Source organism: Channa argus, chromosome 7 (assembly GCF_033026475.1).
Source record: "Channa argus isolate prfri chromosome 7, Channa argus male v1.0, whole genome shotgun sequence".
Classification (NCBI taxonomy): Eukaryota; Metazoa; Chordata; class Actinopteri; order Anabantiformes; family Channidae; genus Channa; species Channa argus.
In genome coordinates this window covers 6,207,282-6,220,971 of record NC_090203.1, presented here as the reverse complement: position 1 = coordinate 6,220,971, position 13,690 = coordinate 6,207,282, and the positions used below count along the sequence as shown (strand labels likewise).

At 38.4% G+C, this 13,690-nt stretch overlaps 1 protein-coding gene across 6 annotated transcripts in view; it reads right to left on the bottom strand.

Annotated features, from left to right (window-relative positions):
- Positions 1-1,597: 1,597 nt before the first annotated feature.
- The window catches only part of gramd1a (GRAM domain containing 1A), a 26,356-nt gene continuing 14,263 nt past the window's right edge, over positions 1,598-13,690 (bottom strand). For all 6 annotated transcript variants that reach the window (XM_067508971.1, XM_067508972.1, XM_067508973.1 and 3 more), the window contains 10 exons: positions 12,921-13,074; positions 11,125-11,271; positions 9,808-9,929; positions 8,925-9,067; positions 7,407-7,510; positions 6,534-6,761; positions 5,628-5,712; positions 4,197-4,304; positions 3,679-3,799; positions 1,598-3,481 (listed from right to left, as the gene is read on the bottom strand). In XM_067508971.1, the coding sequence (XP_067365072.1) occupies positions 3,383-3,481; positions 3,679-3,799; positions 4,197-4,304; positions 5,628-5,712; positions 6,534-6,761; positions 7,407-7,510; positions 8,925-9,067; positions 9,808-9,929; positions 11,125-11,271; positions 12,921-13,074 (1,311 nt within the window). In that variant the 3' untranslated portion in view covers positions 1,598-3,382. The remainder of the gene's footprint in view (positions 3,482-3,678; positions 3,800-4,196; positions 4,305-5,627; positions 5,713-6,533; positions 6,762-7,406; positions 7,511-8,924; positions 9,068-9,807; positions 9,930-11,124; positions 11,272-12,920; positions 13,075-13,690) is intronic.

The following is a 13,690-nucleotide window of genomic DNA, read 5'->3' as shown; positions in this document are numbered from 1 at the left end:
ATCATTGATGACCCGTTTGTTGTTGTTATGTGATTCAGCTTATTCTTCTTTCATTTCTCTGCAGTTGTGTTGCATCGCCGCCCTCTGTCGACCCTGCTGTGTAACATCTGCCTTAAAATGTTTCTGCTGTGGTGGAAGATGCATAAGTAACAGAACCAATACAATAATTTAAAAAGACTCAATTGAAACGCTCACATTTATAATGTAAAAATACAAAGGTATAAGCCTTAAAAAACATGCAAACTTCACCAGAGAAAGTTATTACTTATTGTTAAAAAGCCGTCATTTGCAATCTTCATTTCAGCTGATTTGACAGCATCTTCATCCCCCTTCATTTCCAAGATCGAGACCTTAAAACACATGAAAATGCTAAAATGCATTTAGAAAAGTATAGTTAGTTTCAATGTTTTCTACAAATAGGTGTATCTTGCGTGAAAAAGCACGACTCTCCTTCAGACTCTCGTCCATCAAACAGTACCTTTAGTGCCTCATCAGTCCCAAATTCACTGACAACATGACAAAAATTTAAAATCTGAAAAAGAAGGAGCCTTACGACAAACTGAAAGCTATAGCCCCTACAGAGCCCCCATCTCAATATCATGGAGGACTCCACCTTTTTATAGATTCTTGAGCCTCTTTCCCATGTAAACTCCAAATGATGAGTTGTGCGCTCACGTGCTATAAGTCCACTTGATTTCAGTGAGGGGTGATGGAAAACTATGCTACAGAAAAACATATGCTGCATAAAACAGTGTTGTTTATTTACAGCACATCAAATCCAGTGCATGTGGAACAAAACAAATCCTTTGTTGCTCTGCCATTGTTTATATCACTCTTCAGCTTTATAAGATTTCACTTCATTTTGACATCTTACAAACTGGGTTGTCCTGATCCTATTGTTGTTGCTCTCAGCAAAGAGCGTGAGACTGGCCCTGGAGATCAACCCACTTGGAAATTTAAAGTACAAGCCAAATTTAGCACAGCTGGTGCCAAACCTTACATGTTAGCAGTCCGTTATTGAAGGCACCAGATTTTACTTATTAAACTACCTAAATTACATAGATTAACTTTAAACTGTGATTTACGAAGAGGGGTGCAAACTTTTGCAGATCCAATTTTTGATATTTTACTGTCAAGGTCTTTCTGTTAATTCTTTAAAATTCAGATCAGATAATAATCGTCTACATTGATTTTCCATTGCTGAACAAAGTGTGCAAGCTTGATTACAGTTTTTCATCAACATAACAATATGCATTCAGTACACATGTTCCTTCATTATCATTGTTCCTAAAAAAGATTAAGAGAAATAACAAGTAAAAGAGGAAACGTCTGTGATAAATAAAGTAAACCTCCATGTTTGTGGCTTTTCAAAAGTGTGTATATATTACCTTCCTGTCTTGACAGTAAATGGAGTATTGTGGGATCACAGACTTTTGGACATAGGAGGGAATTCAAGTAAGTCAACTTTGGCTACATGGTGCAGCATTTTTACACATTTCTATCCATGTATGACCCAAGTATTTAAGAAATTAGAGACACATAATGAAAATTATTTGCAAAATAAAAACACAGACTCAAGGATAAGGAGGACATGGTGCATGTTTTAGAACTTTTCATTTCTCTCCTTGGCATGGTGTACAATCATATCTTTACAGTACATTCTCATCCCCTTGCTCTTTATCTCTCTCTCCCACCCCAGGCCCGTCTCCCTCCCTCCCCAAATAAATATTACACTCTTAATATCGACAAACGGCCATGCACAGCAAGGCCCACATGCATCTGCAGCCACCATTTTCAGCAAAAGAGAGACAGAGCAAGCAGGTAAGAGGGGGAGAGCGAGCACACGGTAGAGAGATGAAGAGCGGGGCTGAGTGATGAGAAGAAATGACGAACATGTACGGGAGATATGTTTTCACTTTTGAGAACAGACAAAGAAAACGGGCTGAAAATAAATAAGACAACAAAAATAATAAAGAAAGAAAATGAAAAAGGAATTCCATAAAAAGAGGAGTGAATGAAACTAACTTTAAAAAAATACTGCAAAACCGATTCCCTTTTTCTTTGCATGCACCTGTAAAACTGGTTGGTCCTGTGGATTTGAAAGTAGCTTGACTGATATGTTGGGTTTTCACTTAGAACAATCTACGCAACTAAAAGTGAAAGAAAACTCTGAAAAAACAAGAAATGTTAATAAGTAAATAACGATGATGACCCCTCATAAACACACACACACACACCTGTCAAGTCAAAATCTTGCTTGTTTTTTTTTGTCTTCTACACACATTCACACATAATTCTCTTCCTCCTCCTCCTAATATACTACTTTGTTTCAAACATTCAAAAAGTACTAGGATCACTATTGTCATTATTGCTTTGACCAGTAATCATTCTCGTGTAGCTCCAGTTGGTCCGCACAACAGCAAATCAGAGCACAAAATACCCACCACATGACTTTAAGAGCAGGACAGGACTTCAGATCACAAGTCATAGGTAATAATAAATACTGTAACGGTCCAAGAAACAGCTTGCTGTCCTAACAATCAACCCAACACACACTGATTTTCAAAAAAAGATAAAACATAAACAGGGATTGGGGTGGGGAGTGTGTCTAAAACATAGGGTGAAAACTAAAGTGTCTCTCGTTGAAATGTTCCTCGTGCACTTGGCCAGAGGACTGACAGCCAAATTAGGGTGAAATCTAAAGTGTCTTGTGTTGAAATGCTTCTCATCCCTGTTCACAGCTGATTTGACAGCCTTTGACGGGGTTCAACTCACATGAAACAACGAATTCCTGGAGGAAAGAGCAAGAGAGTTGTCCTGCTCCTGTCAGCACTCTCTTCTCTTCTCTTCTGGAGTATGTAGTATCTCCCCGGTTTCAGCAGGCATTTACAAGAGGCAAAAGTATCTAACTGTTCCCAGAACGGAGAGGAAGAGCTCCCTCTTTTCAGATTCTAAGAAATGTTTAAGGTCATAAAAGGAGCGGAGGTCTATTACAGTTGTTGTATTTGGAGTCTCTGAAATCGAGGATTTCTGAGTGAAAATGATTCTGTAACGCAGAAGTGGATGGTCTCAGTGGGCCCACCAGTGGCCTGTTCTGTACAGTACATAAAGAGGATTTGCAGCTGTTGGTAAATTATTGCTGTGGTCCTAATAAATTCCAGTTAGAATGAGTTCACGGTGTAGCTTGTTGAGGCTGAAGGCAAAAATTGCCATTTCAAGTCAGTCAGGCAAAAAGAGTTGTGGATAACATAGTTCCCCTGTAGTTCCACACCCGGGTTTTGATTTGGAAATGAGGGAGGGAAAAGATATGTGTTCTGAAACAAAATGACCTTTCCCCAATTTCTACTCCAAGAGTCCACCAGGGTGTGTGTAGAAGCAGGGCTCAGGCCTCACTAAGGGTCTCTTTGACGGTGTCGGTGGCATCCGGCTGCGCCTCTGGGACCACAATTCCCCGATGGAGCTTTTCTAAGGACTGCTTCATCTGGGAGACAAATATGGTTGGGGTGGTGGGAGAGTGTGGGAGAGTTTGAAAGGAAAGGAAGACAATCTGATTACACATTGCAGTGACAACATTCACCATAATATGAGCAGCCGGTGCATATGTTTTCGTGCTGTTCGGTGGCCCTACGGTTGTTAAATACAAGCAGAGTAAAAAAAAAAAAAAAAAAACAGACATACCTGGTCAAGGAGTGTGACCGAGGACTGCAAGATCTGCTGCCACTTGCTGAGCTGAGCCTGGTGAAACTGCCTCTGAAGCTGCAAGACCTGAGCCCATTCACCAGCTGTCTGAGGCAAAGGACTGACGAGAGAGAGAAAAAGGGCAGGAAGGGGCACGAAGAGAGAACAAAAAGACAAATTCTTTACATGTTTAGTGTCTGTAGTATTGTCATAGCATGTAAACCTGTATTAGAAGGCAGCAGTAAGAAGCTGTAACAGTGGACTTTTAGCTTTTTCACTAAAAACAGATGCCACAATTTATTGATTCATAATAAAAAAAAAAAAAAACAAAGAGTGATTTGAGTTGTTTTAAATACATTTTCATCTAAACATCTAAAGTCTCAAACATTATAGCCAAAGATCCAGCAGGAATAACCCCATAAACCTGGGCCCAACACCGACTGACAACACAATCCTACTAGATAAGCTCCGGGGCTAAAGAAGCTATAGTTGTATGGAAAACAGAGCAGTGTGTTTACCTGTCAGTGACAGAATAAGAGTGCCATGTCTCCAGTGTATGGGCGGCTCTTTCCAGAGCGTACAGTTTGTAGAACAACAGCATGTTGAGAGCCACCAGAACCACCAGACTGACAGGGACAGAAAGAGAGGAAGGTTGCCTCATTTAGTGACTGGTGTGAAGGTGCTTCAATGAATTACTAGCAAAACATCAGTAAGATGTAAACAGCAAAAGGCCAAAACTATCAGAACAAAATAAGGAAAACACTACAGGGTTTGCAAATGCTGTTAAAAATGGATTCACTCACAATACAAATCTACCATAACACACAGAATTTTTGTTCTCTCTAATGTAAACATTCAAATAGTACACACACATTCCAAACAAGTACTGCTGATTTAAAAGTTCCATTACTGCGCTGTGTCTTTGCTCTTTGCTCTAAATAATGTTTTCAGTTTAATAGCAGAACAAAGTCTTTTTTCACAATACCACAAAATGAAAAGCAAAGTTTCGTGATTGTTGATTGAAAAATGTCTTGTTTTACTGTGATAGTTGATTTCTTTATTTTTAAAACCTCCTAAAACCCAAAAATGGGTTTAAAACAGAAAGTGCTGACTAAACTGATGAAGCATGAATCGATATAAGTTGAGGGAAAGTGGGAACACAAAGGAAGTAAAAACACTATCAAAGGGCTTTCTGATTGAATGCAACCCCAAAGACAGGATGAATAAATAAAGATTCTCATTCACACATATTGTTTGGAAACTACAACATATATTCAGACATAAGGATGTTAGTGCAATAAAATATGAAATAAAATAATGTTTGAAAGCTACCAAATTAGCTTCACATTTAATTTAAATGTGCCTTAAAACATTGAAATTAATTTTTACTGTTACAAAAGTGATAATAATGCAGCCAGTGGTATAAAATCAAAGGCTCTCATACGAACCTGATACAGATCCTATGCACAAGAAGTATTGCAGAAAGAAGGGGAAGAAGAGAAATGGCAAGAAAGGTATTGCGAGGCTGTTAGTATGCAGAAGATCGATAAGCAATGCGTCTGAATGAAAGAGCACTCAGACACAGAACTAAAACAGCAAAGAGCTACATATTTATATCGAAATCAAAAATATGGAAATAGAAACAGGGATTTGATCAAGTAAGATCATTACAAAAACCACTATGTTACACAAATTAGGAAAACACAAGCTAAATTTTTTAAAAGGAGCAGAGTCGCCTGCAAAAAACAGACACGTGCTTTTATGTGTGGAAAATTTTCATTATGTAACTGTGCACTCGGAAGATACCTTTCATAAATATCATGATTAAGAAACAATACCCTCCTGTGTAAGATAACTAGTGAATTAAATCACAGACTTGTATGATCAGTGGGGGAAAAATACCGACAGTGAAGGGTCCTGAATTAAAATAAATATGAAGTTGAACTTACATGAAGCTGACTATGAGGAGGATCGTGGATATACCGTTGTGTCCTCCACTACGTGAACGCTCTTCCAGCTTCATATACTGAGCACCTTAGAAAAAAATAAAATAAATAAATACATTAGTTTCTGATATATGGCCAACAGAGATTATTGCATCATTTTAATTAACTAAAGGTTACTGTAATGCAACTAAAAATGCAGCATTGCAACCACAAACGGGGAAGACGGCAATGACAAGCTAGTAAACATTGATGTAAAACAATGCAGGATTTTAAATATTTTAAATTAATAAAATTAGTTTTCATTAAGACACTGAAACCCCTACAGCCCATTCCCATCCCCAGTGTTGGTCCAAGCCCGGTAGAAATTGGGGAGGGTTGTGTCAGGAAGGGCATCTGGCGTAAAAACTGTGCCAAATCAACATGCGGACATGATCCGCTTTGGGGACCCTGAACTCAGGGGATAAGCCAAAACGACCAAAAAACCCCCCCCAAAAATTAATGTAGTTTTAATTCTACATAACTATTTATTAAAAATAACCTGGGGACATAAAAAGCAGTAGGAAATGCATGAAATGCATAAAAGGTAAGTAAGAAATTTTAAAGTCTATAGTCTATAGGGGGAAAAAAAAAACAGTCCTGGGAGTTTTCTAGATTTTTCTAGAAGATAATAAGGTAATATAGGTTTGTAAAACACCTCCCCGGGGGGAAATTACATTTGTTAGACCAGCAGAGACCCTACTCTTATTTATGAGGAATGACACTGGCCACATGGCTCCTTTTAGAACCAGTAGATGGCAGTATTGCACAGAAGATGAAGATCACTTAAATGCCCCTTAGGCATTTATGGAAAGGACTGATAACCTTAACACCATTCAAAGTCTTTCAACAACGGCCTCCTGGCTCACTCACTGGCTTCTCTCCTGTCCCTGTCCTCCCCGAGGCCTCTGTCTCCTCGGTCTGGGCCCAAACCACCTCCGTCTCTCTCTCTCTCCCTCTCGCCCTGCCGTCGAGAGCAGGCGCGTTTACGGCGGCGTAGGGCCGGTGGGGTCTTAGCATCGTCTGCGCCCACTGCTTCGCCTGCACTTACCACGGAAACTTCAGATTGCAGCAGCGTCTCTAGCTTGCACACCTCGCTCTCTACGTGGGGTAAGACAGGTATACAAGTTAATTACAGTACACTTAACCTACTGAAGGTTGATGAAGTAGATAATTAAGACTGTCTCCTACCAAACCGCCACATGGCTGAACGGTCAATTTTCGATGCTTCTTTTTGTTAACAACACACAGTATATATGCAGTTTATTTTCATAGTATGTGCAATTGGCTTAAAAAGTAATTTTTATTTCAAGATCCTGCTTATAGTTAAATGACTATAACTCCTTTCTGGTACATATAGATGCATCATGGTGCACAGTAAATGGCAAAAATCCAAATAAAGCAACAATAACCACGACATTTTTTTAAAGGAGGGAGGCTTTAAGTTGTAAAGCAAGCTATCAAAAACAGCCTTGGTATTGGTGCACTGCAGTTTGAGGTTTTGAAACTCATTGTCATATGAAATCAATTAAAATAAACCGTGAACCACAGGAACCAACTCTGCATAATCATTCGTGCTGAAAAAATGAGTAGCAGCAGCTCAAACAAAAGGCCTGCATGTGTATCTGTTATCTGAGGTCTGCATATGCAGTTTCACTTTACTTTTTGTTCTCACCAAAAAAGGGAAATAAGTTTTTTGGTCAGTTCAGTTTTCAGAGGCTGTGTATAAAGAATTAGATCACAAACCCATGTGCCTGTAATACTCCTCAATGCCACTCCAGGTGTTCTTTTCAATCAGTGTTTTCACCAAACTCCACGGTTGCTTCCTGTAGCAGATGTCTGAGGAAATTCTGGTACAGAAACAAAAACACATTTCTTATTATTCATGAAGTACAACTCAACCTGCTCTCTGTCGCTGTTCATTTTAAACTTTTTTCCAAAGCCATTTCCAGCATCTGGCAACAAGCAGGATCCTCTGTAAAGCAGATAGCTGACACAAGTTCCTAGTTCTTCAATTTTCTGAATAATGCAACTAAAAATACCATGTTGCTACATCATGTCACTTAACTAACTAAATCAAATGTTCCAAAGAAGGCAACGAGTAAAGCACGCTAAAGTTTTAAACTTGATGGAACTGGTTAGTGCTTTATAATAAAATCTGCTCAAAACCACCACCTATTTAAAAGATGCTTGATTTGAAAAGATGCACGACTTAATAAAAGTGCTGAAGGTAAGTTATGACAAGAAGAGTCCCCGCACTACCCTGGGGTTAATGGAGGACTGCTCCACATGCTGTGCCACAATCGCCCAGATTTTTTAAGCAACGAAAGAGGACCTAACAGCAAAAAAAGGGAACGTTTGTACAAAGACAGGAAAAAAATGGCAGGGTTGTGGCAGGAGGGGCATCCGGTTTGAATAAAGTCATGCCAAATCAGCGTGCGGAACATGGTGACCCCTGAAGGGACAAACCAAAGGTTGATGAGCAAATGGCAAAAAAAGGGGAGCTAACTAAAAACAAGTAGTGATGAACACTCATGTACAATCTAGCAGTGTTAGACAGCAGCTATGCCATGAATTCTACTTTTACAAAGAAATGTTAGGATTCCTCCGTTTTCAAGTATAAACTTATACTATGTTACCAAGGTCATAGTGGGTGGAATGAATTATATCAAGAGATGATTCTACTGTTCTGGACAGAGCAAACATTAGAACCAAATCTAGATATAATGCCCTCCAGAACGACTCCTCCACCCACTATGACCTGAGTAATAAACGCACAGTATAAACATAAAAAGAATACATGGCAGAGGTGCTGTAGTGTGGATTGAATTAGATTGTACCGGTGTACCTGTTGAAGTGGCCATTGAGTGTTTATACAAGTCAGTACTGTCTGCGGAAGACAAAAACATGTTGACCAAGTGGAAAAGAAGCCAGGGAGACTAGATGAATCAAGGAATTATGTTGTTATACTTCTGCCACTTAACTATATTACGCATCATGTGAAATGTAAAGAAATGATGAAATTTTTTTTTTGTGTGTAGCACACATATTCAGAGCATTACAACACAACATCAGCATTTAAACCAAGTGAAGCAACGATAACAGTATCTATCATAAATTCGTGAGCTTTCTTATCTACACGAGCGTAATCTTGAGTATGATACTGCAGTTTGCTGTTTGTGCCTGAGGCTTTCACATGCTTTTTAGGAGCTTTAGCTTATAGAAAAACCAACCCACAGATACAGTATTACCCAACAAATGTACCTGAGTCGGCTCTTGTGCTTGTTGATAGAGGTTAGGCAGTATCTGTGGACCGTGTAGAAGTAGTCCTGGTAAGGAATTCCTGAGGTGATGACTTCAGAGTCCACAACAAAGCACTGTCCCCGGGTGCTGCTCTTGTGCAATGTCTGGACACAGAAGGTGCAGGTGGATGGCATGAAAATTTAATGGTTTCCACTGACACGTAACAAAAGCATAAACTGAACCCTCTGCTTCTGTGGTTGTACGTTTCAAGAGTTTTCTGTTATTTATCTAGTGAAATTCATTTAGTGTTTTGGAGAAAAAGACATCAATATTAAAACTTACACTTCTCAACATTTTTTAGCTTTCAAAAATCACGTCCACTGTCTACACAATACTAAGTTGGTCAGTTTTCCTATGGAACAGGCGCAAACACAGTGGTGACCTAACACCACAAGAAATAAATATACAGTAAGTGCTAGGAGTAATAAGATTAATGAATCAAATGAAAAGATTGGATTTCAAATACTGTGACAAGAATAATGGAACTTATGGCTGATAAATATGCTAAGTGAACTTAATAATAATAATAATTTGACCATTTCCTTAATTGAAATAACAGTTGAAGTCCAATTTTATTCCGCAAATAAGTTGGTTTGAGCAGATGCAACATAATAAATAAAGATTTAGCTTTTTGAAATAATGTTTTTTATTATTACTATTATTATTTAAAAAAAACGGTGCCAAATCAACATGCGGACAATGATCCGCTGTGGTGACCCTGAACTCACGGGATAAGCCGAAAGGACAGACAGACATAAATAAATAAATAAATAAATAAATAGTCCAACCTGTGAACTTGAGTGCTTATCAATAAAACTAAAAAAAGGTCTAGTGTTTGTTTGACCTGCGTCTCCACCACAGGTGCAGTCTTTGGGCCGAGGGGGTTGTTGAGAGCGATGGTGTAGCTAAGCACACGACTGGTACTCCCACTGCTGCTGTCCAGTTGCCATTCACCCACCGACAGGTCTAAGAGGGACAGAGGTAAAAAAAAAAAAAGACATAACATGAGTGAATTGAGAAGCCCAGTAGAAATTGGGGAGGGTTGCGTCAGGAAAAGCGTCCGGTGTAAAAACTGTGCCAAATCAACATGTGGACAATGATCCGCTTTGGCGACCCTGAACTCATGGGATAAACCGAAAGGACAAAAAAAATAAATAAATAAAAAAATGAGGGAATTGAGAAAGAATGAGAGAGACGAAATACCAAATGGTTTTGTAATCATTTGAGAAGTAAAGGCCACAAGAAATTGAGAATTCATGAATGAAAAGGAGAAAAACCAAAAGGTTTAAAAGCAAGCGAGAGAGAGGGGGGGTGAGGGGGTCAGGGGGTATACACTCCTTCATTTATAAAGAAGAGAAAGAAAGAAATGCGCCAATTAGAGCTACACAATGTTCCCTAGCCTGCTGGGCCTCTAGCTGGGGCACCCACTGGCCAAACCAACCTTCAGCTTCACCTTTGTCCTCGTTTAAAACATAAACTAAATCATCTAAAATAACAGACTGTATTTTTCAGAGGTGGCTCCAAATACCAGTGTTTCAGTTAAAAAAGAAAATACAAGAACCAATGATAAGGATACATCATATTTGTCTATTTTTATATGTCATATTTGTATTTGTCAGCTGGACCACACAACTATCTTCAAAAGGAGAAACATCAGTAAAAACTGGTCTCAAAACATATGTACTATAAATAATTAATACTGTGGGAACACAAACAGATACTTCCTGTGCACCAGCAACTGAATTTAACGGCAGAAAAATGCCGTACTATAAACACAAAGGTTTAAAACGTGAGTGAACTATTCCACTCACTGAAGCCACTGAAGTAGATGAGTAAACAGCAGAGCAACAACAACAACAATAACAACGGTTCCATAACTGTTACTGTCTCAACAGGAAAAACTCGCTCTCTTGCACTTAATATTATGCAACAAGCTAAAGCAACTGCTGTGCACGGTGCTGAACTGGCTTATGGAGCGTGAGAAAGAACTCACTGAAATGTATCCAACATGGCTTCAATGACCCAAATAAAAACAAAACATACCTTAATATTTAAACCTAGAAAAAAAAATAAAGGTTGTGTTACCCTGAAGAGTTTTAAAAAAAAAAAAAAAAAAAAAACTTTTTTATATTTGAGTGTACAGCATTTGTTTTTTACCTACCAGTAAAGTGCCGCTGGGAGAAGAGGTGCTGGATGAAATGTGTGTCAGCTGAGAACAGCAGGTCATGCAGTTTGTCCACACTCATGCGGACAACGGTGTTGATGTGCAGCCGCCCACTCAGGTCAGAACAGAACAACTCTATTTCACCTTTTATGGCAGAAAGAAACCATTTAATAAAGTGAAACATGTACATTTTAATAAGGTTTTATTTTGTCATTTCAGTTCATTTGGTTGTGGTTAAACAGTTTTCTTAAATTTTGTTTGAGATCTGAAGCAGGTTCTAGCTCTATGGATGAATCCAAATGTAATGTTTAACCTCTGTCAGTATATGTAAACATTAGGAAACTTCCCTGTGTTTGTCTAAGCCACAAGTTTGACATTATAATTCACACTTACTCTAGCAGTATTAGGGTAAATGCGAATTGCCTTTCCTCGAATTGTTGACATGAAAGAAAGAAGAGCCGGAAGCAACAAAGCAATTTATCGTTCAAAATACGAGGAAGGGAAATTGACAGAACTTTAGCTTCCAAAGACAAGTTCAGCCAGATTGTATTTTTTAAATCATCAATATATGTACAAAATAAAGCAGATTCTAATCTGTTTGTTTTGTTCATCTCAACCTGCTAGTTTTTCAGTGCTGCTGTACTTAACAGCAGGTTCAACAGTGCAGCATTGTGCTACTTAGGAAAACGACATTTTTGCTATAGATGAAGTGAAAAATGTTCTGCTGACACGAGAATTCAGTTAAACTTGCACAACTTGCTGTTCTCCAACAAGGTGATTAACCGCAAAAATGACAACGTGATTCATGGATCATATCCTTGAAATCAACCACTTAATGAAATTTTAAAGGACTATTTGTATTTAAACAGTCCTCTCTCATCGTGCCGTTTGTATTTTGACATCATGAGATAAAGACGACACTTGACAATTGACAAGTTATTGAGACATTGACATTTTTTGTTACCCACCACTGCTGTTAGCTTTTGTTTCAATAAATTGTTTGAGATGAACAAATTACCATTGCATGCTTCTACTTAAATGTCCCAATGTTATGATACAATGTCATCATAGCATGAACTTTTACATAAATTCATCCCTAAAGACGAATATCGCTAACTTTTTGTGAGTAGTGTATTTGTCAACCTTTAGTCAGAGGTCAGTCCAACATTTTTGGCATGTCTGCAAACATATTTGGATGACAGTGAGTCAAGAGCATTAGTTAAACTAAGAGGTAAACCTCTCAGGACCATATAACAAACTTTGTCATACTTTAATTTAGGAAGAATGTTTGGTCAATTAGCAGTTAGCATCTTCAACACAACCGAGAAGAGACTTTCAATCATGTGTTAGTGTGTGGCTGTACCATACAGCATTGGTAAGGGATTATTTCCTCAAAAACAGACCCTCAAAAGGTTAATGTACAATGAGAACAGTATAGGACACAAGATGGACGTTTGGGACAATGGCAAACCAAGACCACATGTTTTATATTTTAACTGATACTGACTTATGCCTTAAATATAATGTAATATAACATTTCTGGGATGTTGCACGTATGGGATGATCAAGACTTTCAAATCCAACAGGATTAAGATGCCATACTTTTCAGAACCTAGTAACAGTAGAACACTGTCTCATAAAGTCTTTGAGTAGTTGCGATTTTAACCTGTCATATATATTTTGAATCAACATTTACTGTATCTAATATTAATAGAAGGCACAATGTAAATAACCATAAATATTACTGGTAAATATAAAAAGGGTTCTTGTCTGTTTACTCAAATAATACTCACTCTCTTCTTGTGTGTCAGAGGAGTTGCTGGGGTCTGTGGGAAGTTCCTCATCGTTGGTCATGTCCAATGAGGAGAGGTTTCCCAGACTGGTGTTTGGTGGGGGCAGCATATGATTAGCTGACTCAGACAGGCTGTCCCCACCCTCATCCAGACTCTGATGCAGGGAAGGGGAAAAAGCTCAAAATTAGCAAGAGGGTTATAGGAGAAGGGAAAAAAAAAAAATAATCACCTCGCCATCATATGACTTAAGAGGTAAGAGATCTCAGCTAGGCTCACCTTGAGTTTAAAACTGCCTAAGCAGGTACTGCAACTGCACAATTAATCTGTAACTGACACACACTCTACATAACAGTTTACTGTAGCTTGTATTTGGCTTAGTCTGTCCAAATAAAGACCACAGCGGTATCACCAGCTGGTTTTAGCTTAACTACACACTATTCTACGCTCTTATTTATATACATTCAGTCAATCATACATTATATTTGAAATCACAGTTACCTCATTCATATTTATTTTAGTTTAGATCGAGGAGAAAGAGAATGGTGTATACTGTGCAGCTAAGGTCACAGCCTTGAACCAAAGCATGGACAATGCAATTGAGGCATGTTCGATGCTTGTTGGTGTGTGTTATAAAACCGCCTTAGCCCAGGGTGTTAATTTTTTGTAATCATATTTCTTCGAGTTACCAGTTTAGTAAAACTGTAGTACAGCAGTATTTCAAATGAAAAAGTGAATTAAGTGATTGAGAATGAAGGAGAAATATTGCAGAT